The following is a 27,730-nucleotide window of genomic DNA, read 5'->3' as shown; positions in this document are numbered from 1 at the left end:
GAAGCACAGCTTGGAAAAGGAAGTAGCTACTCAAAATTTCATCACAGGTCAATCACTGCATCACATCCCAACTCTTAGCTTCAAGCTTCTCTACTCTACTTGCTTAGCAGAAAGTGTTGTGCACTGTAGCTGTGAGGCACTGAGTCAACAGAAAATCCTCAGAAGGCTTTACCTCAAAGACATTTTATCCTGCTGTTCTGGATAGAAACCAAAATCTTCTATTATTGAAAGCTATATTAAAAAAACAGACTCCAAAATGAATGAAAACATGACCTGGTGCTGGATAAAAGATGTTAAGTGTGTATGTTAATCCAGGATATTTCTGGCTGCGTGGACAACACCAGCATTCAGATTGATGCCCAGAAGTTCATGAGTTCTCTGTAAAGCAACATGTAGCCACTGCTTGACCTTTTTCTCTTGTATTGAGCCCCCTTGGAGCACTGACCTGAGAAGGGCTGAAAGGGAGATGCTGTGGAGCACAGAGTGTGAGGAACAGGCTCCCTGAGGCCAGCCCTCCCTTCTGGGCCCTGCACAGCCAGGAGCTGCTGTGTCTCTTGCTCCTTGCAGCGAGCAGATGAGGATGTTCAGCACTGTTAATGTTTAACAAGGACAAGTGTAAGGAATCCTTAACAGCGAAAAGCTTCACTAGACTTGAATAAAAATCACTCCTCATTTGCACAGGGAGCAGGATTTCTGCATGGCTTGGTTTTGTTGTTACAGGAAACGACAGAGCTGGGTGCACATTAGCTATGATCTGCTCCTAAATAATGCTGAAATATTGTCTCAGCGAGTTGTGCCAGTGTTTGCAGTGACTGTGATCCTGTGCAGGGCTCACTGGCAGCCAGGGTTCTGGGTGTGCATGTGCACACATTCCAGGAGTATTTTTGCATTAGACTGCTGTCATATTATGATGATTCGGGCAGGATGGTCCACAGAATAAGGATGAGCTGAGTAAAAGCCATGTAGCTCAAATTCCTCTGTGGGTAGCGAAGGGAAAGAGTTGTCAGATATCAAGGCAGGTTGAATTGCCCCCCCTGGAGAAGCTCAGGTGTCTCAGGTGAGTGCACAGGAGTCACAGCCATCCTGTGGCTGCCTGGGTGGTGTGAACAAGTGTGTCTTAAAGGCTGAGAGTCAGAAAGAAAAGGCAGAGGAACATGTTTGCTGTGCTATCCTTGAGCAGTTACCCATATCCTGTGTGCCTTCCACTGCCTTGCTCAGTCAACTGTGGATGGCTCAGATGATGTGGCTTTAACCCTTCTTTCTTGATTTAGTCCCAGGAAGGTCAGGGGACCTTTGTGGAGTCATTACAGGGATGTTTCCATGGTGTGGAGACTACATGCAAAACCTTCCAGGAGGTCCTCTGAGGGCTCCAGTGAGACTGTGCTGGGTAAATGGAGAGGGGCAGGAAGCCCTGGAAGGGTTCATGTGCAGTGCTGTGTTGGCAGCTGCCCAAGAATAAGCCAGAAATCTCCTGTCTCACCATTAAACACATTTAATACCATGCCTAGGCCAAAAATATAAAAACCTCACCTCTCGTTCCAGAGAATGTCTGGAGCCCCAGACTCTTCCTTCAATTGTGCATGCTGATTTTTGTTTCAAATCACTTGCGTGGCTGTGCTGAATTTTGGGTGGGTGATGAAAATTTAATCTGTGTTAAACAAGCTGCTTTAACCTGGCAGGTAAATGAATGCATTATTAACACAATCTCATGTATTTCCTTAATATGCCTGCTTTATAATAGAAGCATTTAATTTTTTTCTAAGTTTTGTGATCCAGCCTTGTATAAAAACATTCTGCTTGGGTGTTCCAGTCACGTTCTATCAGGCAACATAGCACAGACTGATTTAGTGGCATTTTGGTGGATAATATGACAAAATTTTTTTCCTTTTGAGAAAAAAATATAACCAAAACAAACACGAGAATGAACACTACAAAAATCGTGTCATGCTGAGAGAAAACCCCTACAAATACACAGTGATAAAGGTCAGGATCTGTTACTCAAGTCTTGTTTGCAAGTGAAAATACCATGTTAACGTGTGGCTGTCAAAAACCTGAGCCAAACAGACTTCTGACAAATAATTTTGACAGTTCTCATAAGCTGAAAAGTGCCTTTTTTGCCTCTCTTGTCTTTTGAAATGTTTCCCTCCTGCTTACAGATGTGCAGAGAGAAAGAGAGTTAACAGAGGCAGTAAAACAACAGAGTGCTGTTAAAAATAACCTTCCCCAAGCACTGCCTCGTGTGGTCTCTGGGGAAGGGACTCTGTCAGTGGTCTAAGTTCCTAACTAAACTCTCTGAATTTGAAATACATAGAATTATTTGTTTCTCTCCTGTAAACATTGTTTTCTTCATACATCATCAAGCAAATTAAGAGCTGTTCCCTGTTGCTTTCATGTCTTGGGCAGAATTTTATTCTAGTCTGAAGGAGACCTCGGTGAAGGTAAGAAGAATGAAGAGTTGAGTACTACACAGTACTACACAGAGCCAAATGTGCCTTTTTTTAAAGGAAAAAATTATATTAAAAATTAAATTTGAAAAAAAATTGTCATCCTGCTGCAAAAATCTTTGAACCCTTCTCCATGTAAAAAGACCTAACAGGCAAAAATACTCTACAACTTCCTCTCAAGAGCTGCTAGCCTGAATAAATAGGATCTTGCATTTTAAAGCTGGCAGAGCTTAGCCTTAAGGAAACTATATTTTTCAATCCAAATATATCCATACTCTTGTTTACTCACCCAGAGCCTGTTCAGTGGGGAATTATCTTGTTAAGATCTAATCCTACTCGGTGCATGTGAGGTTGTAAATATATGGCCGTTTAAAATTCAAATACCGAATGTGGAGGTCATTGTAGGAAACTCCTGTGCCTCTGCAAGTGTGAATGAATTATCAGGCTGTTTTCCTGCTTCCCTCAATGTTCACATTACTGTTGGCAGCTAGGAGCTATGCCATAAGTTACCTTTATATTAGCATTGAAAATTCCAAGGCTTTTTAAAACCAAAATATTTCTTTTACTCCCGGTTTTATTTGTGGGCTGTAAAAACAGTGTGTCTGTCGGTCAGACGCTGGTTCAGATTTGAGAAATCTGGTAGGTTGAAGTGTGGTTGCTGTAGCATGGTTTGAATAAAGGGAGAGAATATGTGGATTTACCACCTCTGGGGTGGGACTGGTTATTTTTATGTGCCCCATCAGACCTGTGTCAGGTGGCTGTGGTGCTTGGATGGGTGGAGGTGTCCAAGGAACAACTGGACGTGGCACTCAGTGCTCTGGTCTGGGTGACAAGATGGGGCTGGGTCACAGGTTGGATGATGACCTTGGAGGTGTTTTCCAACCTTGATGATTCTGTGATTCTGAGAGGATCTTGTGCTGCTGGGCTGTTTAGCAGAGGATGCTCCCTCTGCAGAGACGTAGCAGGGGCAGGTGCCTTGTGAGCTCCAGCTCCTTCCCAAGCCTCCTGCCCCTTCCTCTTGCTCCTGCACAGCCTGGGGTGGGCTGTTTGCCTGGATGCCCACCTGGAAGAGTTTGAAAAGGATGATTGCAAAGAAAGACTTCACGGCAGTAACTCCTCTCCTGGTGGTGAAGTTGTTCTCCCGGGGGAGGGGAACATTGGATGCTGTAGCTAACTGAGTAGTGGAGCTACCAGATAAAATATCACAAGTTTCTGGGCTCTGGTGGTAAAACCTACACATTCCTTTCCAATTCCCAGTTCTGCTGCTGTTGAGAAATGGATATCACACACGGGAGCTCTTTGGTCTGTCTCAAAGGAAGGTTTATTCCTGCTACAAAGTCTGTGAAAGAGCTTTGCCAGTGGTGTAACAGCTGTAGCTCTGGGTCTCTGGTGACTCCACTTGCCTTTCTTCTTTGTTTGATTCCTGTTTGCCATTGCAATCCCCACCTGGTTCTCTCAAGAGTGACAGAAATTTGTGTGTAAGCTGGTTGGCAGCACATGAAGCTGTTTTGGTAAAAGAAAGGGGAAGTGTAACACCGGCTCGTTAACGTGGTTCACTAAGTTCATGTGACAGCTGCACCTCCTGCTACCAACAACAGTTTACCCCCTCTTCACCCTGAAAATTTCAAAATGCTCCTGATTTTCAAGTTATCTGGTATGCAGGACTTCACACTCAGGGTAAGACACAGGAGAGCATGCAAAATTGATGTTTTCGCTTCTTGCCAGACTCTAACTAAAAAAGGTTTCCCCCGGCAGTTTTATCTCCAGATATTACCACCCCATCCCCTAAAATTGTAAAAACTCCTGTGTATTTGCTATCTTGTGGACTTTTGCCAGGTTTCAAAGGGAGTTTCTATTTGCTGGGCAGGTTGTCGATAGAACATAAAATATGAATGAAATTGTAATTTTATGGCAGACGCTAGAGCTGTAACTGTCACGAGCCCTCTGCGTCCTCCACATCCACATGAAAAAGCAGTCTCTAAAAACATTTGGTTGACTTTTTTATTTTCCAGTTAAGCCAGGAAAAGATCCTCAGAATTATGAACATGGTGAAAAATAAAGAAGTGAGCATTGAGGGGGCTTTGCATTTGGCACAGAAGGAGGTGTATACTGAGAAGGTAAGGTCACCCCTCTGATCTATTTTGCGAGATATTCAAATGTATGAGCACTAGGAGCATGTCTGTACTGTTTTCAAAGGTACAATCCCAGCTTGTGCAAACACATGCACTCAAGTTTCTAACAAAACAGGACATGTACTGATGGCTGATGGTACCTGTGTCCTGTGGAATGGATATTCTGTGTAGATGCCTCAAAAGGGGCAGGAACACTTGCAACTATCCCAGGTTGCTCCAAACTCCTTCCAACCTGGCCTTGAACTCTTCTGGGGATGGGGCAGCCACATTTTCTCTGTTCCAGGGCCTCACCATGCTCATAGTGAAGAATTTCTTCCCAATATCCCACCTAACCCCACTCTCTGCCTGTGTGAAGCCATTTCCCCTTGTTGCTCCATACCCTTGCAAACAGTCTCTCTCTATCTTTGTTAATGTAATTAAAAAAGGCCAGGAGGATGCTACTGTGCATCTCCATGTGCAATTCTTCTCCAGAGCCTCCAGAGCTGTTTAAACACTGTCTACTGAGGGACATTTCACCTGAGAATGTGTTTGGATTTGAGTGGACAAACATTAGCCCAGAGCTGGATGTATGGCTGATTTCTGTTCTGTTTTTCAGGATTCCCAGGATTTGTTAACTGGATCACAATTTAACTTCATTATCTACAAATACAAACACTATCGGTGGCAGAAGCGAATTTTGCAGGTAACTTGAAAGATCATCCCTTTTGGAGCAATACATAAAAATATATTATGCTGAAGTTGCTGGGTTAATGTTAGTGGACAGCTTAAAAAAATCCCGTGGTTCAGCAGCCCATCAGAGAGGTGTAAGATAGTGAAAAAAATCTCTACTTTTTACAGCAGAAGTATTCTGAGGGTAATGCCTGACATTCCCTGTACTGAGGCCCCTGGGAGGGCTGTGGAGGGGACCTGATGATCTAAGAGGTTATTTCACCACTGCAAAACATGAGTTGTCCCCAGGGTGATGGATGATAATGGGCTCTGCCTGGGAGTTGTTCTTATTAACTACCAAGAGTAAATGCATACAAGTGATGTAAACACATCTAAATATCTGTGCCTTTTGACAGGACATCACTTCCACTGCACCCACTAAAACCTTGGGAAGAAACATTCCTGGGATACTCAAGGTGCATTTGGCAGACTGTGCAGTTTGTCTCTGGTTACTCTACCCTGTGAATCGTTTTTTGGTTATCATGAACCCTTAAGACTTTATTGACTTGCATGATACTAAAGCAAACTTGTGTTGACAACACCTGATGGTGATTCCATGAAGTCAGGGACAAAGGATTCATGTTGTTTCCAGGGACCTGGATTTCACTGAGTTTTCCTGTAGTTTTGACAAAATTTAAAAATGAGCAAGTCCAAATCACATATGCTAGAGGGTATTTTTTATTTACTACATCTAAACTGAAGAAAGTATAATCTCCTTATTTCCCTCAACATCCACCACATTTTGGAACTAAAAGATTATTTCTTTAGACATAAAACTGATGGAAAAAATGGAGAGAGCTGTAGTAGATGTGGAAGTTATCAATCTGTGAATCTGGAGTCATTTAATTTCACTTCTCTAGTTTAACAGCAGCCTTCAAAAGTCAGAGATAATAATGAGAATGGTTCTGCTTTGAAGGTTTCCAGCTATAAACAGAAGGCAGGGAAAGGCCACAGTGTGGGCATTTGGTTGGCATGGTCAGCACATACAAGTTTTTAGCCCTGCAAATATAGATTGGGCAGTGGAAGAAGAAGGATCTCATCTCAAAGCAAACAATTTTTAATTGTTATAGCCATGAAACTGCACTAAAGTAATTTTATTGGCTATTATTACTCCATTTATTTGCACGCATATATATGTGTAAAAATAGGGAGGAAGGGATTTTTTTAATTGGACAGGTAGTAAGAGAACACAAGGGAAATGGTTTTAAACTAAAAGAGGAAATTCTTTACTCAGAAGGTGGTGAGGTCCTGGCGCAGGTTGCCCAGAGAAGCTGTGGCTGCCCCATCCCTGGAAGTGTCCAAGGTCAGGTTGGACAGGGCTTGGAGCAATCTGGGATGGTGGAAGGTGTCCCTGTCCATGGCAGGGGGTGGCATGGAATGTTCTTTAATCTCCTTCCAACCCAAACCGTTCTGTGATTCTGTGACAAAAAACTCTATGTTAGGTAAGATTTAAATCAAAACACAGTAATATTTATATCAGAAAGTAATCCCTCAACAGTCCCCTCTTTTCCTGACATGGAAGCTGCTGCTATAACCACCCTCACAGCATTTCAGTGCTGGGGCACAGGCTGAAGGAGTAACTGAACCTCTGCTGAGATGGTCCTGCCATTAGTTCTTGCTACCACTGCTGCTGAATGGGAAGATTCTGCACTGGGTTGTATGAGACATGGGGAATTTAAAAACGAGTAATGTTTCAGAGTGCTAAATTGATACATATTCATCAAAAGAGACAGGGAAACACAGCTGCATGGAATATCTGCTTTGTAACTAAAACAAATATTGTATTACCATACAATGGTAATTCCATCTTGATGATGGAATGTCATTTTTTTTATCCTATTTATTCTGAGCTGGTCCTTTCCCTAAATGTCTTTGCATGGTGATATTGGGATATTGTCTTTGCCTTTCTGTGACAAGAAGCGATGGAGTCAAGTAATGAAGAATCTTCTATTCCAGATTGATTTCAACACAAGGACCATTTTTAACATTGAAAAAGGAATTATTAAGAAGCAGTTCCCTTTCTCTCAAGTCAAAGCCTGTGAAGACACTGAAAGGAGGCGCTTCAGCATTGTGTTTCATGGGCGACAAGATTATGAGCTGGAAGCTGTGTCTCTTGATGATAAAAGGAAGGTAAGTTTTTACAATGCCATGGACAGATTGCTATAAATAACAGTTGATGTGCTGGTGGTACCCAGCAGGTCCCAATCATTGTTATGCTGTGCTTTGTGCGAGCAAAAAAGGAGAAATGTCTTTATTCCATGTGTGTTTGTGCTCAGAACAAAGGGAACGGGAGTTCAAGATAAAGTTTGGCCTTAGGATTTGGGCACAGTTCACTGGGACTGGAGATGTAAAGCCAGCTCAAGACATGATATGAAAGTGGATGCAGTTCTGCAACTACACCTGGAATGTAACCCCTCTGAGAGTGGATGAAAACAAGCAAAAAAACCCTGATGATGTGCACAGTTGAATCTTAATTGAAACTTTCTAAGCACTTTTTATTCTCTGCATAAGGTATTTCTTAAAATGCCTGCTTTTAAGAATGAACAAGGTCATCCTGATGCTGTGAAAAGAAGACCTAGTAATTAATCTTTCACCATCAAAAGAAGCTGAAATGACACAATTAGCAGAGGAATGAAGTCTAGGTACAACTAATTGTTTAATTAAATGGTGCAGTGTTGCGAGATTTTGTATGAGCTGCTTCACTTTGAGATTTCAGGTCCTTTTGAGTTCTACTGAAACATGAGAAAGCCAAGTCATGAGCTTTTCACCTGAATGCAGGTGTCCAGGGGTGGGCAGCTCTTGGAGTCTGTGTTGTTGAATCCATCCTGCACAATTTAGACTGAGGTACAAATTTTAAACCTCATGGAAGAATTTGCATCCAAACTTCTGCTGTGACTCATTCTTAGGGGGCTTTTTTTTCCTCAGAAGGATTAATTCCCTGCAAAACCCAGGGATTCACCCCACATGCAGAAACCTTTCTTCCAGATGAGCAGAACCTCGTGGTTGATTAGCCTAATTTTGTTCAAAGTAGATTATTGAGCAGAAGAGTTCAAAAAGGAACATGTATTTAGTAATAAGAACATCAGATATGGCCCTGTACAGCACAAAGAGCTCTTTAAATTCACACTCACCTTAATCCATAATATTTTCCACTGTAGCCAAACCTTCATTTTGTACTGGGTTTGTCTGAGGTTTCCAGCTTAATCAATCAGGTGCTACTTGGACTTGAACTGATCTGAACAGACACTTTGTCCTAGATTGCTTTGTGTATGAGTTAAAAAAGTAAAGTTTTACAGTAATCCCTCCAAAATAAAATTGTATTCTCCTTACACTGGTGGGTTTAGAATTGTGGGCATAAAGCCAAATTGCAGTTAAGTAGTTTAGCATAAATTACTTATTTTATGTTCATTTGTTTTACATATTTGGCTGCAGCTTAGAGTGTTGTCTGTCATCTTTGGACTTGAAAAATCCAACTACTGATGTCTTATTCAAGGGAATTAACATGGAAAATATTCTCTCTCTGCTGCCACTTTTTATCTAGATAATATACCTCCTGAGGAGAGTTTTACAGAGCAATTCATACAAGAGACCAGTGGAATCCTGCTCTGGGAGACCTGCAGAATGGGATGTGATACATGAAGGGCTTCTGGATTTGCAGCAAAACACTTTTGCATCCACTGAATGGGTGAAGTATGAACTCTGGGCTGTGGATTTCGTTAAAATTTCTGATAAATGCATTAAGACTTTAATTTGCTGATAATGAGTTAATTATTTAATTACTCTTGAAAGTTAAAAGGTGGATGGCAAATCTGCATGAGATGGAATTAAAGTAAACTTTCAGTGCAATAGTGGTCCCAACAAACCAAAGTTCTGGTGTGTGCTGGAGCCTGCTGGGTCCATCAACAACACAAATCTGTAATGGTGATGGTGCTCAGGGAGATTTTAATGGTGGGACTTTATGTTTATATCTTTATTTTTCCCTCCATTCTCTGTAATAAGGACAAGAAGACGCTGGAGAAGTATAAGAGTCCTTCTAGAGAACATTGACTCACATTGGCCAAATGGCTGCCCCAAAATTCATAATTCCTTCTCATAATGTTCTGAACTCCCCTCCTGGGGGGTGACCAGCCATGGAGGCCTGATGGGGTGGTGGGATTGGAGACAGGAATCATTATTCAGTAGGAAATGGGCTGTCATCACCATTTCAGCCCCTAAACCATCCCAGATCAGCACAGCTTTTGCTTCTGCTTGTTCTGTTGCTGGATTAGTGAAGCAGCCCCAGTGGTTTTACACAGTTTGCTCCCCATTCCACAGACAAATCACCCTTCCCTGAGCCAGCTCCTAAAATACCTGGAAACTGCTTATGCTATCAAAGGAGAGAAAGAGAGAGGGGGAAAAAGTCTGTCTGGCAAAACTAAGGAAAAAAATTTAACATTGTACTTATCTGCATGGAGCAATTATCTCAACACCCTCCACAGAAAATGATTTTAATTGTTTTTAAAAGGCTACGCCTGCATGTCTTGTAAACACTATCCTCAAGTGTGTCCAGGATTTGTTACCTTGCAACAGTTAACAAGTTTGTTAACAAACAAAAATTGATTTTTATCTATCTTGTGAAGCAAAGCCCTTGTTGCTTTCTTCTTTATATTAATCCTCTCTCTTTTTTCCTTTTTTTTTTGCTTTTTTTGGCCAAGTAAATAATGGTGGAAGCATCTGGAGATCCAATTAAACTATAAGTCTCTGCCTTAAAGAAAGGAGAGATCAATATAACTGCCAGCTCCATTAAACAATTCTTATCACTTTAACTGTTTATGTGGGAATAGATGCAATTTATATTTTATGTTTAATTCTTCTGGAGCAGCTAAACTTATTTAAATTCCTCATAGAACACCTTAATCAACCAGCCACACCTTAAAGAGAGAGTGGAGGAAAAGGAAGGTTTGATAGAACTGTCAGAATGATAAAGAAAGGCAGAAATCCTCAAGAAAAATTAAACCACAAATGCTTAAATAAGAATAAACCCCATATACAGTAAAACCTCATCTGTTCTTGAATGGGGAACCTCTGTTTTGAGCAGCAGAACAGAATCCCAGAGAGGAGACTAAAGCAGAAGGTTCTGCTGAATTACAAGCTGTGTATGGTCAAGGCAGTGTTTTTCCAGGATTAATTTATCCTTTAAGTAGGTTTTACCCAAATTTTGGCATGGTCATTTCTGATGGAAGCCCTTGAGCCTTGTTCCTTTCCTGCCAAGTGACTTGTGGGACCAGCCTGAGTTCCCATGGAGTAATAGGATTTTTGGGAGGGAGGAATATTGGCCTATATGACTGGGAACTACATTTGGTGACTTGTTTATAGCTTGGGGGCAGTGAAACCTGGAAGACACAGAAGCTCTGAAGCCTTGTCTTATTATGTACTGCTCAGTCACACAGGGGATTCCTTTAAAAGCTCATAGTCCAAGTGATCTACCCTCCCAAACAAGAGGAATAAGTGGAGTGGGAGGGACAGAGCGTGGCTAAAAAATTAACAGGACTTGGGTGGTTTTTAGTTGATGGTCAGATCTTTGTTTCAGCTCTCATTGGGCATGGCAGGCTGTTCAGAGTTGGTGTCAGTTTACTTATGTGTCAGATAAGAATAAGAAGCCCTCAAATAAGAATATCTCAAAGCCTTTATGGTTTAGCATTGATACTTTTTGCCTGTCCCATGGAAGATGCTGTAAAAATGTGGAGATTTATTGATTTTAGGAAGTACCTTAATAAAGCAAAGCTTGTGTAACTAAGCAGTCAATGAAGAATGAGCTGTATGTCCATTCCTTGTCCTTCAGGTACTTGGTGCAACTACGTGAAGGAGAATTGACTTTATATTGCATAGGTCTGGGAGGAAAGAGCAGGACTACAGACCCTGGAGCCAACACAATTAATTTGTCAGGTGGGGATGTGAGTGTCAGCAAGGAGAATGGATGCAGCACCTTTTCAGTTCAGACCAAAGATCACAATTATTTGTAAGTATAGTTGGTAATTAATAATTTATTAACGCAGAAGTACTGAAAACAAGGTCAAGCAGCAGGGGGCCTCAATGTTTCAGACTAAAATAACAATGCTGGAGAAATGAGGCCATCAGAATTATATAGATTCCTGCTCCCATTGCTTTGCAGTGATTTGATGAGAATTTTCAGGAGGAATCAAAAGTGCCACATCATGAAGCTGAAATACTGCCCACAGCAACTTGTCTAGTTGTCATGGCAGGAGCCAGGGGAGATGCACATTCAGCTTGGTAGGACAGATGTGTGAGCAGGTTCTGCTTGTGCAACAAGCACAGCAAGGTGTAACAAACTGTTCACCTTCCCCCAAGGTGGAGAGGAGGAATTATGAGGTAACTGCACCACAAAGTCAATATATGGCAAAACTTCAGCTCCCTAACCTTAGACACATAAGCAATTAACTTTGCCTGAAAAGGTCAGAGTCAGCAGCACTGGGCTGCTTTGACAAGTAAAGGTGCTGAACATCATTCTGCTTAAATCAGAACTATCTGTGGCTGTGTCAGTCAGCATGTTATTTACACTGCCTCGTGTTTATATACGACATTCTTAAATTTCAGGTTTCGAATACCCTTTACTGTCCAAAACAGCAGGCCAGAGGATGTTGGCAAGCTCCAGAATGAGTGGGTGTCTCTCCTGGAAAGGTACTGTCAGCTGGGCCAGGGGGCCTCCCCACCTCAGGAGGGATCTCAAGGATGCACCTCCCCTGAAGGTGATTATGAGGAATTTATTGTACCTCTGAATGAACAGAAAGAGGAGACTCTGCCCTTTGGTGTGAGTTCTGCAAGGACCAGTCTGAACAAGTCTCCAAGCCCCCAGACAAAGCCTGCAGAGGGGGAAGGAGCCCCAGCATCACCATCTCTTCCACTTCCCATAAGTAGGGCAGAGGTACCACCAGCCCCTCCTGCCCTTCCACAGCCCTGCAGCCTCTCTCCAGCAGCAAAGAGAACCAAAGCCTTTCACTGGGATGTTGTTCCTTCTGATAAGGTGAGGATGAAACTGATGGTGGCTGTTAAAAAAAAAAATTGTATATATTGTGTTACATCTATAGTTATAGAAGTACAGCTGTGCCACAAAATGCCCTTCTCTGTGTTTGGATGGAACAAAGTGCCTCTGTTCTGGCTTTCTGTTTACCCTGTGTCACTCCTATATTTTTAGATTCACAAATCTGTCTGGGGATCACGTGACCCATGTAAGAAGAAAATTGATGTATCCAGGCTCTGTGAACAGTTCCAGATCCAGGACGCAGCAGTATTTTCGGGCAATGAGCCTTCAGTGAATCAGCACATCATGTTAGACCGAAAAGTCGCACATAACTTCAGTAAGTGTGTTAATAAGAGCTGTGTCCTCCTCTCTGAGCTGGGCTGAACACTGCACACATTTTCTCTTTGTACTTCCTACCATTCAACAGGCAATGAGACAAACTGATTTATAAAAGAAGACCTCATGGCTGAGTTGCTCCAAAAGTGGTCCTTAATGATGTAGAGGTGAAGCCCAAAGCTTCTTCTCTTCTTGTACAAAACATGTGGAAGTGCCATTGAGCTGTGATGTTGTTGTCTTAGAGCAGACATGTGAAATCATGTGTGTCACCTGTGAAATCAATGTAAGACTGACTTCAGAGGCTTTTCAAATTTTGTGGGTTGTTCAGGTGGAGAAAAGTCAACAGGAGCAGGTTGGGAGCCAGAAGTTTGAGTGCTGTGCTCAGTCTCTCTCCTGCACTGAGGTCAAGAAATTCATGTAGGTGTAGGTGGGTTGGCATAAGAGGCTTTTGAGGCAGCTACAAGCCAGATTTCAGGAATTCTTGGCCTTCCTCTGGCTGAAGGCTCAGGCTGTGAATGACTGTCTTGAACAGGATCCTTCCCTCTCTTATCACAGGATTCTACCAAAGACCTGACCTAGAACAGTCTTTCACGGCTAATGAAGGAGTTCAACACATAGTTCTGCTCTTTCTAATAAAATGATGTAAAGGTCTTTCAATCCTTTTAATGAGAATTGGTAGATATTAAAGGAGCAAGACTAATTGTTCTTCAAAGACCACTCTGATTTCTGTTACAGAGATGGCTTTCCAAAAAAGCTCTATAACCTAGAGATGTTTCAAGAAGTGTTACATGTGTAAAGAATTTGGGGCAGTTAATTTTGAAGTTTTAATGATTTCTTCTCTATGAATATTAATAAGAAAGAATGTATTTTGGAGATCATGTAAAGTTTTAATTGGGAACTTTAAATGGGGATAACTTGGAATTATTGCATCCCTTGACTAACAATTTGAAGGGTTAAAAGGAAGAGAGTGATACAGAAGTGCTGTTGCAGATAAAAGAATCTTGTAATAGCACTTTTATCTACTAAATGATTGCAGTTTCTTTGAGGAAACTTCTTTCTTTTGGTTTGCAAATAGCACCATTCCTCCTTTTGATCCTGTTCCTCTTACAACTATTTTTTCAATGGGACATTCTACATCTGTTTCTTAATCTCATCCTTAAAGTTCCATAAGTGAGATTTTTGGCATACACTTATTATAATGGATGTTACTTAGATCAAAAGTTAATTTGATCCTTAGAATTCTGATTAATCTTCCTGCAAGTGCTGCAAACTGCAGTTCTTAATTTAATGAATAAAAGGATGAAGCTCCAAAATTGCCAGTAGGTTAAAATTTGTGGAGAATTTGAGTGGGTTTCTGAACACAAGAGAGAAATGAGAGTTCTGAGAGTAGATCTATACACTGAATTTGAGTCTAATGTGTGAGAAAATACAAATAAAAGCTAAGTTATCTCGTGGATTCTTGTAGACAAAATAAATTTCTGCCATACAGAGAACAGGTATCAGGAAGAAACAAGAAAAACATCCTCAGATTTCCAGTGCAAAGTTTTGGGAGACATTATAATATATATGTTAACCCAAGAACATGAGATCTAATGGGTGAAAAACTGATTTAGGAGTCAAAATACCAGCTTCTGTGTCTTGATTGGTGCCTGTTTCTCAGTATGAGACCCCCTTTCCCACATAGTATCCTTATTTTGCCTGGGAAAATACTTTGACAAAGTCTGATGACTCGAATTTCTTCAGTGTCTTGATATCAGTTACAGAAAACGTTCAAGACAATTTTAAATGCTTTGTGGACAGGTTGTGAAGATTATAAAATCAATGTTTTACTGTGAGTTATTCACTGTTATGGTGATTCCCCACCACTGAAGAGACACACAGTGTAAAAGACATAGGGAAGCAATATAGATATGAGGCATAAAAAGCACAAGAAGGAAAAAAGGAAAGTTCTGCCAGGCTTAGCACTAAAGCACAGATCTTATAACAAAATTCAGAGGGTGTAGAGTGTGTCAGAGGAAGAATAAATGATCTGTACTCCACTGGCCAACAGTCTCTAGAACCATTATCAGCTGCCTCGGGCCACAGCAAGTTCCTCTAACCTGAAAAACTCTGTTCCTTTATAGAATTGAATTGAAAAGAAGGTAAATCATACAAATCCTTCTCAAATTCTCCTTCACAATCCCTTTGTGCTGCTCAGAGGAGTTCTGGTGTAGCAGAGACTCCAGGGCAAGTCTCGTGCCAGCAATGGGAAGCATTTAAACATTTTCCCTTTCTCTGCTGCTGCCCTTCGTTCACTTCCTTGTGATTCTTTTTTTTTTTACCTCCATCCTTCAGTACCAATGAGGGAGACAGACAGTAATTAAAGAATAACTGCCAGGACAAAGTGGTCTTTTTGGGAGCAACATCCTTACAAATTTTTACTTGTCTAAATGATGACCTTCACCTCTTTGGGGAAGAGGCATCTTATTTGCATTTTCCTGTCATAATGCATGCTATGAGCCAGCCCTGTATCAGCACAGAAGTCTTAAACTTTACAAAAACATCAGATTTTAGGATTTTAGGAAGAAGTGAGCACTTCTGTTTCCTAGTTTGCCTTCATTTTGGGAGTAAGTTTTCTTGCTGGAAATTAAACAAAGCAAGTAAACAAAATCCAAAGAAATGGAAAGTGTAATTCCTTTAACCTTCAAAATATTGTGCCAACTTACTGTACTGTTATGTGGAAAAAAATGATTTTAACTGTTGAGCTGAGTACAAGAGAAATACATATGAGCAAGTATTGAGTACCTCCCCAAAATTTTATCTTGATAGTCCTATCCTAAACATTGACTATCTTATGAAAGAAATTTGGTTTTCCTTGACTATTGTTCGGTAAATTTAAAGAAAATACAAAGATTAAATTATTGCTTTAATGACGGTAGCTACTAAATATTTTGGTTTTTTGCTTTTTTCCCTGTTTGTTTGTTATGGGTTTTTTCTTTCTTTCTTCCTTTTTTTTTTTTTTTTTTTTTTAAATCTGATAAGTACAGACGAGATATTTTGGTGATTTTCCTTCTGAGTAATCTAAGAATCCTTTTCCTCCAGACATTTTTCTTAAAAGTTTCCGTATCAAACCAAGTGAGCTGAAAGAAAAACTGTACATCATACATGAGGAGAGTGGTGGACTCACAGATGAGCAGATTACAGCACTAAGGAGGTAATTTTGGGGGTTCAGTTGTTTGTTTATGTTATAAGGTACCCTTTGGAGAAGGCAGAACCTTCTGCAAATAATGTGAAGCTCATGGATGGACTGAGACATTGGATTTATCCTGACTGTGGATGTCAGGTTGCACACAGAAATCAGCTCTTGCAATTGAGATTTTTGAATACAGCCCCAAAATATCACTTTTCCTCATCTTTGTAGGAAAGGGAGTTGCAAAGTAATGGCAAATCCACCATGATTTTGTGAACTAGTTACAAAGAGCAGAGTTGGGAAAATAATAAGTTGTGTCAGTGAGCAGGTGTTGACTTGACAAGACTTTACAGGATCTCTTACTACAACCTTACAACCTATTGTGGGATGAGAAATGAAAGATTTAAGACTGGTTTGGAGATAAGGAAGGTAGACAAGTGTTAAAGGAACTTTATAAGGTGATGGGGTGTTAAGAATATCAGTATGTCAATGGCAGAGATTCGTGGGTTTAAAGCAGAATGCAAATTTCTGTATCTTTAGCAAAACTGAACAGATTTCAGGAGTGTAATCAAACTATATGAAATTCATAGGAACTGCATTGTGTCTTTTTGAATAGTTTAAGACATAGAAAGGAAGGAAAGAAGTGGGATCCTAGAGTAGTATCTGTTATACATCCCAGTCCCCATGAGGTACTTGGACTACTTTAATAAACATATTCACACATGAAAACTTGATGTGAAACTGCTTCTCCCTTCAAAATGAGAAAAGATTAGAGTGTTTTGTTAAAGTGAGCTGGAAAAAAGATGAGACTGACAAAGAAAGTGAGGAAGTAAATAATTGATGTTTCTGCTTCTCATGGAATCAGTTTAATCTTGGCCTTAAAATCCTGATCCAAATCAGTACATCAGAGGCAATTTTAAAATGATCTGCAGGATCATGTGAGCACTTAGGAAGTGTTGTGAGCACAAGAACAGACAGCTAACATAGAATTAATGTTATTCTGTGACATGACTTGTGCAGAGCTTGCCTCAAATGTGAAGGGACATGGACAGGAAACTGAATATTTACGTGTTTTTTATGTCCCAGTGTTCTGGAGGATGTTTCCTTGCTGCCCCAGTGCTTTACCAGTTACACCCCACAGTGGTGCACAATTATGAGCTGGGGAAAGGTGCATGGCCCCACTGAGGGTGATGGAGCTCTGCTACCATTCAAAAGCTGATCTGAAAGGCTCCTTCAAAAAAGAAACCTCTTCCTGCAGCACTGCAGGTTCAGTCCAGGATCTCCACGCTGCTGAAACCAGTGTGACACCACTGAGATCCCTGATTTACAGCATCTGGGCTCCTTGCCATCAGATAATAATAGTAATAATGATGGCAATGAAGCTTGAAAGATCCTGTTTTTTTTTTCCTTTAAGTCTTTCTTCGAGAGCAATAATGCTGAGGAAATTTTTCTAGCAATGGAATATGTAAGAGATATTGGATGCTGTATTTGCTGAATGTTATATAGCTTCAAGGATTCAAGCTATGGGTTCAAGGATTCTGTCTCTGAAATTATTATTTATTGCCAAAATCTAGGAACGCACATACAAATCTTGCAGTAAAAAGGAGATAATTTTTTTCCACCCCAGCAGTTTTAAGTGTGAGTGAAATAAATGAGATGCATCTCAGAATTAAGGCTTGGATTTCCAAGTGGAAAATCAAAGGAGCAGACAGACATTCTCATGGAACATCAGCACTCCCAAGTCTCTCTGGTACGAAGAGCTGTGGTGGATTTAGCAGGACATTTAACACTTTTGAAAACCTTTCCACCTGATTTAGGTGTCATGGTGGAAAACTTTACCTTTGAAAACTGTGGCCTCCAGTTGGTGGAGAACCTGTGGTCAGGACAGGAGGTCAAACAGGATAATCCGGGGCTGGAAAATCCCTCTCTGTGCAAATTGTTCCTGTCAGACTGCCTGAGCCTGAGCAGGAAGTCAAAATTCTACTACTGTAGAATGAAAAAATATTTAAAGTCAAACCCAAGATTACATTTTCAAGACTGTGACCTCTGAGTTGAATGTTCTGCTCATGTGTCCAGCGGTGGGATATTATTAGAAACTTCAGGACTTAATTTGACACGGAAACCTTTCCATAATTCTCTGAATGATTCTTTATCCTGACGTCTTAAAATCAATAGGAAAGCACTCCTTGTCTCTCTAAACTTAATTTTTTTCAGAGCAATGGGATTTTTCCATTGTGCAAATTCCATTAGAGTTGCATTCATGTACAAAGATATTTATGGAATGTATTCACATATTCTTGTGCTTCCTTTTTCATGGCTTCCATTGTTCAGTGCTTTAAGCTTTAAATCTCCTAGATAATCTGCTGGTTTTGTTTTATATACATAAGACATCTAAACAATTTTATGGAATATCAGACATTTGATTAAATGAAGATATTTGCTGTCAGTTTTTAAAAACACGTTGTTTGAATTTGCTTAAAAAGTCAAACTTTTTTCAGTGATAAACACCCTTTCATTTGCCAACAGTTAACTTATCTTTAAATGAGAATTCAATTATTTCTTTTTGATAAAGGGTGAAAAAAGTACTATTTTGTAATCTGCTTTAATATAGACTCAATAATTCAAACCCTAGCCATTATTGAATTGAAATGTCAAATTACTGACAACAGTAAAAAAAAAAAATCTTACTTCTTGTCCTGTATTTAACATTTAAAATATTTGCTTTATTTTTTCCATTTCTGAATAAATCACTTTTAATGAAAATGTAGAGCTACCCCCATGAATGTTTAATCACACTTGCTACAAATTTAGTAGGTTTTTTGAAGAGAAAGAGAAGATAGACCCGAATACTTATTTAAGATTCTTTACACTCCTTCTCATATGTTTGCTATAACATCGATTTCATTTTGCTGAAGATATGCTGTGAATTCCCATAGTGAGCACTCAGACAGGCAGGAAGATCTCCAAAGGAGAACTGTGGTGATGTGTTTGTTTTTCCAAGTGGAGTCAATATTTGAAGACATCAATTTTCTAAAAATCTGTGGCCCTGGAGTTCTGACCCTGGAGAATATACTCTGTGGCCTCGTGCAGAAGGAAGGAAGTTGTGGGTCTGTGTTATGTGCTGCCATTATTTGAGCAAGTGAAAAAACCTGCAAAAACAATGGCAAAGAAGATGACTGTTCCCAAGGATTGGTGGGGTGTCTGTGCAGAGCCAGGAGTCCCACTGATTAAAGAATTAACATGCAACACATAAACCACACTAAATGTAAGAAATTCCAGTGCATGGAATGGAATGATTGTTTTATGTTGCCACAATACAGAACGAAGAGGAAGAGGACATTCAATTTTAATTTCTGTTTTACAGATACATGCCAACAGCAAAAGATGCAGAAAGGTACCAGTCATTCAAGGGGTCGTGTTCAGAGCTGCACGTGGTTGACCAGTTTATGTTAGAGGTAAGAGGCATTAAAAGTCACCACATGCCATTTCTAGGGCATTCTCTGAGGTAAAACCACTGTTGTTTGGAAATTAAATTTACAGTCTCACCCAGAATCAGCATAAGAGGATTATTCTGATAATATTATTCTGATATATATTCAGATTATTCTGATAATATATTCTAATAATCAGAAGAGAGCTCTGTGGAGTCCTTTGCTTCTCCAAGTCACACCCCCTCCCCTTGCTCCAAAATAGGAGCTGATTTATTCTGAGCTAGGTTTCCAAAATATACAAGCAGAAAATTGTGTGTAATTAAACATTCTTGTTCACAAAAAAGGAGTGTCATTGATTTTAATAATGTCTGACCCTACCAGCATATTTGAATTTGCATATGCAAATGTGCACATTCAGGTGTGCACCATAGTAAATCCACAGACCTCAAATAAAACTAAGAAATGAGCACAGAAATTAGGAAAGCTACAGTCTAGCTGAATTGCTCAATAAATTACAAAGTATATGTGCATGTTTTGGTATAAACATGAGTTTTGATTCCCTTTCTGTTCAACTCTGTGCAGATGTGTAAAATCCCTCACTTGGGCCAGAGGTTGGATCTCCTGCTCACTGTTCGTGAGCTCCCTGAGAGCATGAGAGATTTGGAGCCTGTGAGTAACATGAGTCCTTCACTGTGTGTTTGTCAGCAAAATCTACCCCTTTGATACTAGAGGGCCAAATAACCTCAATGCAGATCCTTTTTTTTCTAATATGTGCATTTAACATCACCCTTATTCCACCAAGATGCAAGAAGCAGTAGCTGATGGGCCTGGCAATGGAATAGACTTCCACAAAAGAGGGAGAAAAGAACAGGAAAGGGCTTCCAAATTTTTTATTTGGTGTTGTTAAACTTTCCTCTTTCTTTGACCAGTGAGAAGTGAATTTCACCACTAAAATTCACCTTCCTTTGTGGGGAGGTTCTTGCACAAGCTGAAAGAATCAAGCTGAAAGACATAGAGCAAGTTTATTTGAAATTCATAGAGAATTTCCTCTTTGCAGAAGACTGAAGGAGAATGTTCCTCCTAAGGATTACAGGGGTGAACTGAACTATCAGGAACCAGAGCTCAAGTCCCTCTCTGCCTTTTTTCAGGAGGACCTAAGGGGGGGGATGCAAATAAACAGTCTCATGACTGGACCTTCCTGTTCCAACCACTGCCTTCCCTGCCAGATTTTGTCTATGCTTTGGTTCAAAACAAGTATTTCGACACGATTCTGCTTCTATGAAAATGTTTCAGAGGTTTTGCTCTCCTTCTGCATGAGAATGAAAACAAAATGTGAAAGTTCTGCAAGACCAAGTTGTTGTCCTTTATCTGGCTGTGACTAAAACCATGGTGACAGTGGACAAAACTCAGAAGAGGAGCAGATGGAAAACACAGGGGACATGCCCAGATTTCTGACCCTGCCTGGTGCACTGCCACACCTTTGCTGTCCTCCAGTGAAGCCAAATACCTGAATATTTAGAAGTTGTTATATGCACTGTTTGATTTGGCTGATGTTTGATGTTCATTGAATGTTCACTGATCAGTTGTCTAAGTATTTTCTTACTTATGCTCACTAATATCTGTTTTTAAATCATAGAATATACACTTAAAATTCTATGGGACAACCTGAATACTGGCTTTCAGCCCTCTCTGGCCCTGAGATGTGCTATAAATGTTTTAACAACAGCTTTCAGCTCTCCTGTGTGTTTCCACCTTTCCCTGTTTTTAAGTTTGTGTGTTGGTGGCTGACGAAAAGAGGTGTGGTGCTAAAAAAATACAAATTTCCTCGTGGAAAACAAAACCACCTCTTGTGTCCATAGCCTTAGAAGGGAGGTGGCTTCCCTGGGAAAACAGAATTATGTTGAATTTGATTACAGGAAATCATTATTCTTCCTTGTGGGAAAACAGTGCTAAGAATTCTGATAACAGTTTTGAGCTGGTATAAACAGAAGGGAGGGAGGTGGAAGCTGGAGAGCCCCACACTGAGCTCGAGGCTCTGCTTCCCCTGGTACCTGACATTTGGTGCAATCTGGTGCATTCAAACAGCAAAACACTTCTTCTGCAGAGGCATTTTAAGAGATGAGTTGAAGTGGTTTTGGCAGCCAGAGAGGATGTGACCTCCTTTTGGGCAGTCACTGTGCCAACACAGCTTTATCTGGGTGGGAGAGTTTTAACTGGTCCTTCCCAAAAACCCCAGGCCTGTTTCCTTGAGGGACTTGAGTAGGAAGATGTCACTGGTGAGGTGTGACTTGCTTCAGGTGGGGACGGTGAGGCTTCGGCACAGGGGCCCCACGGATTTACCCACATTTCCAGTCTGAACTGAAGGAAGATCTGTGTGTGTTTTTCAGCTGATAAACCAGAAGATCCAAGCCAGTAAGCAGCTGCAATCCAGCCAGAAGTTTGTTGCTGTTTTGGAGTACATTTTAGCCATTGGGAACCATCTAAATGAGAAGGCTGGAAAAGAGGTGGCGAGAGGATTTCGATTGTCGTCTTTGGCCAAAGTGAGTAAATATTTTCTTGCCGTTAAAAATCCTGTTTGACATTATATTCTTGAATGACTGTGATAAAAAGATGCATTTCCCCATTTCAGACAGCAGCACTGGCTGGGTGGGGGCTTGGTGGCCTTCAAGTACCTGAAAGGGAGCTACAAGAAAGATGGAGAGAGACTTTTTCCAAGGGCCTGGAGTGACAGCACAAGGGGGAATGGCTTCAAACTGACAGAGACGAGGGTTAGATGGGATATTAGGAAGAAATTCTTCCCTGTGAGGGTGGTGAGGCCCTGATGGGGAGGTTGGTCCCTTCCAACCCAAACCATTCTATGATTCCATGAATCTAGGTGTCTTTTGCAACAAGCGGTACGTGGCCATTTTAAAGTAAAATTTCAAAAGCAGAATTTAAACAAATTAACAAATTGAAAGGGAGTGAAATTTCCTGCAATGCTTTTAACCCCCCATCATTGCTCTGCTGGATGATTAATAGGGGATGAAAGTTGAAGTTGTGGTCTTCACTCTTTCCTCACAGAGATCTGCTGTACAACAAGCATCATCTAGCTCTTAATTCTCTAATTACCTCTTCACTGACCTACAACTTGTGTGACATTAGCCTGAGTTTTCCATTAGTTTTAAGCAACCTGCTTTCCCCTCTTCATCAGAATTTGCCATCAGAAAATGCTGCTGCTGAAAATAGGGTTTTTCCCCCTTCCTCCATCCAGCAGTTGCAAAGTATAATATTCTTACCTAAAAAGTAAGAAACAGATACAAATTTCCTAAGCTGCTTGTGCCTTTAATAGTATTGTAAAATTATGCCTCATCTGTAAACAGAAGAGAGAAGGATTTTTACTTTGTTTTTATAAGATATCTTTCCCATCTGGAGACTTTAATATATGAGTGAATGATTTATAAGTCCAGTGGCAATTCTGAAACAAAATTTGCATTCTTTTTTTTATTATCTTTATATATATAATGCCTGTAATACCACATCTATCATAATGAAAAATGCCTACAAAATCTTTTTCTGCCACAGAGCATCTTCCCAGATTCAATTAAGGAACTTTGCTCTCTTCATGAGCACAGCACACTACTTCTGAGTGGAAAGGAATAATGGCTGTGGTTGCTTGGAGGTCCAAAATCAGTTGCAATCAATTAGGATACCTTCAGTTTAAAAAGATCTGTGTGAATAAGACAGAGAACAAGAAGCAAGGTCAAGGGATATGGAAGTGGAAAGCTGATCTTAATCAAGAATGTGTGTGAAACGGCAGATTGAAAAGGAGAAGTTTAATTTTGTTGTGTTCTATTCTTGTCAAACTTACTTGGGAACTATCAACAGCCCTGCTGTTCTTTTATTTATTTATTTATTTATTTATTTATTTATTTTTTAAGGTGTAACAGCTCAGTCTGTCAATCATTGCTCTGCTTTATTTGCAGTTACCTCTGCTGAGGGGTAAAGAGAGGACGTTCACTTTGCTTCACGCCCTTGTGGAACAGATCCTCTTACATGAGCCTGATCTGGCCACATTTTCTCAGGAGTTGACAGAATTTGAAGCTGTTCCTGATGGTAAGAGGAGGGAGGGGGGAAAAATAATCAACAAATAAAACATGAAGGCCTTCAACTTCTGTGGAAACTCCCATCCTCACGATATGAATTATATTTATTAACATGTTTTTCCCCCCTCTCTTCCTTTCCAGCTTCCATGAAGGGCCTCAGTGCTGAAGTTGATGGTATGTAAATATGGTCTCTACATCCAGAGAAAGGTTTTCATACATTGTGCAGTCATTTGGAACAGGCTTTCATTGCACTTCTGTAGTTTGTAAAGAGAGGTAAAGGTTCAAAACGTTGAGGTGAAGTGTTGCTATGGTGATACTTAAGCTGCCATGTTACCTAGAAGAATTAAAAAAAAAAAGGAAATATTAAAGTGTGTCCAGGTGATTTAGAAATAAAAAAAAAAATATATACTGCCCATGGTAAATAGAGTTTATCATAGAATACAAATGTGAAGTGCTACAAATGCTCCATCAAAGTCACAGCTGTAGCAGATTCTCTGGGAGCTGGGAATGCACCAGGAGAAAACTTCCTGCAGCTCAGTCCTGGACTTCAAGAACTTTGAACCAAACTGGTTTCCTTCTCTAGACAGGAGTCCAACACCAGTGAAGTCAGGAGGAGGGAAGAGAATAAGGTTGTTCAAATGTCAGATTGGTTTGGGGAGATATTTACAACTCACCATTGAACAGTGCCAGGAGATGCCAGTGAGCTCTTTCCCCCCATTTCCCAGAGTGGGAGCTCCCAGGATGGCAGACCAGTGCTGTGCTCGGTGCCAACTGACAACGTTTCTCACTGCTGCATAGAAGAGAATTTTTGTTCTTTTATCTTTAAGGAACCCTGAACTTTCTGCACAAAAATATAGGTTTGAAGTGTGTTATTTTCATGGCTAATCCCAATGCCCAGAGCTAGGAAAGGCCAGATTTATGACCGCTGCATCACCATGCTATTGACCTCTTCATTATTCTGCAGTGATGTGATCACATACTACTTTTTCCATAATAAAATGTCTCTTTCAGGGTTTCTACTTCAAAATAGAAAGTTAATATTCCTGGATAAACATATTATAGGCCTATATTCTCCTAAATTTTCCTTGTGTCCTAAATTAGACATTTGTAGTCCTTTGGTCACATCTGCACGCTGGTGAAATTCCTCCTTTTCTTTCTCTTTTGTTAGTTTTAAGAAAAGAATTGGAAAACATTATTCAGTGCAGGAGGCTTATTAAACCCAAGACAATCAAGGCAACACCCCAGGAATTACAGTTCTGCAAGGAACTAAAGGTAAAGTTACTACAGCTTTCTTGTGGGCTGGAGGTAAGTGATGAGTAACCTGTTAGTTTGTCTGAGACCTGCCCTGACAAGGGAATCAGGAGCATTTGAGGAAAAGTGGTTTTTTTATTCCCCTCTGAGAGTATTTCACAGTGTAAGTTGCAGCATGGGAAGGGTTTTCCGGGTTTCTGCATCTCCTGCTTTTGCTTCACCAGATAAATGGGATGGAGTGGATGAGGAACAGGCAGCCCCATAGTGGTCCATGACAAGCATTTTGCAATAATAGGAATTTTTGAGCACATGTGAATTTGTAATGATTTCTTCTGCTTTCAGATAGAAGGGGAGATAGCACAGACAATCATAGAATCATTTAGATTGAAAAAGACCTTTGAGAGCACTGAGCCCACCCATAAACCTATCATTGCCAAAGCCACCACTAAACCATGTCCCCACCTACACATCTTTTGAATCCCTGTGATGACTCTACCACTTCCTGGGTATCCTGTTCCAATGCTTGATAACCCCTTCAATGAATACATTTTTCCTAATATTCAATCTCAGTCTACCCTGATACAGCTTGAGGCTGTTTCCTCTTGTCCTGTCAATGTTACTTGGTTAAAGAGACCATCCAAGAAACACCATCCAAGGCCATGCCTAAATTGTAATTATAGGCTGATCTAAGATGGCTCTGCTCATGCATCGTCCAAGGCCATGCCTAATTTGTGATTACAGGTTGATCTAAGTTTATTCTGCCCTTGCTGGTTACAGAACAGGATGGGTTGGAGGACACAAGGGGGAGGAAGCTGAGCAGGCTGTAGGAAGCCCAGCTTTGGCCAGGAGTCAGCAGAGGGGTTGATAGCTCAGGCACAGAGAATTAATAACTCAAGAGCACTGTTGTGCTGGTTGTGAACTGGGCTAATGCCAGTTCAGGGTTTCCCCACTCTGGTGTGGACACGTCCATCTCTGCTGTCCCAGCTATCTCTGTGCTGAGCTTCACTGGGCAGGGGCAGCATCTGCTCAATCCATGTGTTTCCTTCTCCTTTGGAACACCTTGCCAGGTGCTTCTTCCATACGTGTTCAGCTGTCAAAAATACATAGATTACAAAGGAACCATAATTAAGGAATTTAACTCCAAAACTTAAGTTTCTATTTCTGCTTCCTTAAGAACCAGCAACTGGGAGTGTTTGCTTCACATGCAAAAAGGCCAAATGTGGTGGAAATTAGGACCTTCTGATACTTGTCTAGTTCTGTCAGTTTTAATAATTTAGGTAATGTCATCGAATAATACAGTTAAAATTCTCTAACCTTGATGTTTCTTTTTTTTTTTCCATCTTTGAAGACTTAATACTTGCAAGGAAATATGTGTGCTTGGTGTAGGCTTCTCTTTTGTGAAATGTGAAATTTTTGTGACATGAAAATTTTGACTTGAATTATCTTGTTTTCACTGCTGTTTAATTCCTGCTTTAATATTATGCTCCTACAGCAAATTAAGAAGTTTTATTTTATTACAGGATTTAATTCAGAAATATGAAGGGGATCTATCCCAGCTGTCAAAAAGATGTGATGAAATGAAGAAGCTTTATAGCAACGTACTGGTACATATCATATTAAAATGCAATGAAAATAAATCTACATTTCTTTAAGAAAAAAAAAAGAGAGGGGGGAGAAAGAAGTGGAAAGAAGCACAAGAAATTCCCACGTGCTTGATAGTTATACAGTCTATAGAAAGAGAAACAAAACCTTTCATCTAACAGTGGTCAGAAGCTTTAAGGAAGGGGGTTGCTGAAATGCAGTGCTGACCTCTGAAACCAGAATAATGTCCTGGTTTGGGGACTGGGACATGATTTTAAGTGTGGTGGTGGTTTCTGTGGTGTTTCTTTTTCTCCTTTTTTTTTTTTTTTTTTTTTTTTTTTTTCAGAGGGAGGGATTAAAAGCAGAGAAGTTCAATGATGAGCAAATGTTACACAGAAGATGCAGCCAGGAAGGCCTTTGGGGACCTACCTGAACAGACACTGCAGATTAGCGAGATGTTTGACCAAGGAAATTTAATTAGTGATGTTTTACTAAAAGTAATATTGTAAGAATGCACAGGGGTTTCCTTGTGGCTCTTGCAAACTGGAATAACACCTCAGCTTAGGGCAGCAAGCCAGATTAGTCTGCAGCACATAGAGAACTCTGTCCCAAGCCTTCAAAAAAGTTGAAAACCAAGAACATCTGAGACTCTTATTTGCATCTGAAAAGGATTTCATTTTCCACGTAGCTGGAAGTTCCCTCAACCTTTAAACCAGATCCTTTTTGCCTTCCTTTCCCTGTTATTCTCTAAATAACTTTTTTGATGTATTTCTCTCCTTTAGAATGATTTTTTTTTTCTTCTGAACAAGCAAAGCAAATCCTTTTGCATGTTTATAAAGCATCAACAAATGTAAAGCAAATATAAAATAGGATGGGTGACCAAAGGCCACCTTATCATCCCAACAGCACTAGACAGGTATAGTCCAGCTCACCTGGAATAGCTGATCTGGAATTGTGTTGGAATAGCCATGGAAATCATGTTGCACATAACCCAGAACTCCACAGGCCTACCTTGATGCTTTTATATCCTGCTTATGAAATCAGTAGTGACCTTGGCATGTGACATTTCTGTGGGATGAGCAATAAGTTGGGGACAACTGCCTGTGGCATAACTGTGGGCTCTCAGCTCCTCACAGATGGTCACTAGCTCCAGGAAATGCCTCTCTCATTACTGTTTAACTGATGGCACATCATGGGCCAGACCTGCCACAGATGAAGGGCTTGGAGAACCCAGAAGGTGCAATTAGGAACATACAGGCAAAACTATTAATCAGGTGTCAGTGCTTAATGTTAAAGTTTTTGTGACTAGATTGTATTTGAGTGGTTTCTGGTGCTGTGTTTCTGATTTCCAGGCAGAGGGTTTGCTCCTAAGAGCTGTTAGATGGTGTCCAGGTGGACGCTTTTTGGGAATGCCAGATCTGCCCAAACCTCCCCCTGTATTTCAGCTGCAATTTGAAGTTGTGAACTACAACTTCATTGCTGTTCTGCCTTGGGAGAGCTGATCCCACAGCTACAGGGGAGCTCTCAATTACAGCCAGGACCAGAACTTGGAGTCTCTTTTTGATGAAGCCTTTGGAG

At 40.5% G+C, this 27,730-nt stretch overlaps 1 protein-coding gene and 1 long non-coding RNA gene across 2 annotated transcripts in view; both read left to right on the top strand.

Moving 5' to 3' along the window:
- LOC103766073 overlaps positions 1-23,502 on the top strand; it is a 29,263-nt gene extending 5,761 nt beyond the window's left edge. Inside the window, exons 2-14 of the mRNA XM_018073743.2 lie at positions 4,457-4,561; positions 5,172-5,258; positions 7,241-7,414; positions 8,826-8,974; positions 11,106-11,282; positions 11,879-12,092; positions 12,477-12,639; positions 15,720-15,831; positions 19,172-19,262; positions 19,821-19,907; positions 21,626-21,778; positions 23,201-23,330; positions 23,462-23,502. Of these exons, the coding sequence (XP_017929232.2) occupies positions 4,457-4,561; positions 5,172-5,258; positions 7,241-7,414; positions 8,826-8,974; positions 11,106-11,282; positions 11,879-12,092; positions 12,477-12,639; positions 15,720-15,831; positions 19,172-19,262; positions 19,821-19,907; positions 21,626-21,778; positions 23,201-23,330; positions 23,462-23,502 (1,683 nt within the window). The remainder of the gene's footprint in view (positions 1-4,456; positions 4,562-5,171; positions 5,259-7,240; positions 7,415-8,825; positions 8,975-11,105; positions 11,283-11,878; positions 12,093-12,476; positions 12,640-15,719; positions 15,832-19,171; positions 19,263-19,820; positions 19,908-21,625; positions 21,779-23,200; positions 23,331-23,461) is intronic.
- A 1,024-nt stretch (positions 23,503-24,526) lies between these two features.
- Positions 24,527-27,730, top strand: part of LOC108639944 — a 3,939-nt gene continuing 735 nt past the window's right edge. Inside the window, exons 1-2 of the long non-coding RNA XR_001920833.1 lie at positions 24,527-24,592; positions 26,092-26,175. This is a non-coding gene — a long non-coding RNA (uncharacterized LOC108639944). The remainder of the gene's footprint in view (positions 24,593-26,091; positions 26,176-27,730) is intronic.

Source organism: Manacus vitellinus, unplaced genomic scaffold (genome assembly GCF_001715985.3).
Source record: "Manacus vitellinus isolate BGI_N305 unplaced genomic scaffold, ASM171598v3 scaffold_26_pilon, whole genome shotgun sequence".
NCBI classification, from domain to species: Eukaryota; Metazoa; Chordata; class Aves; order Passeriformes; family Pipridae; genus Manacus; species Manacus vitellinus.
This window is presented reverse-complemented; position numbering and strand designations above follow the sequence as displayed.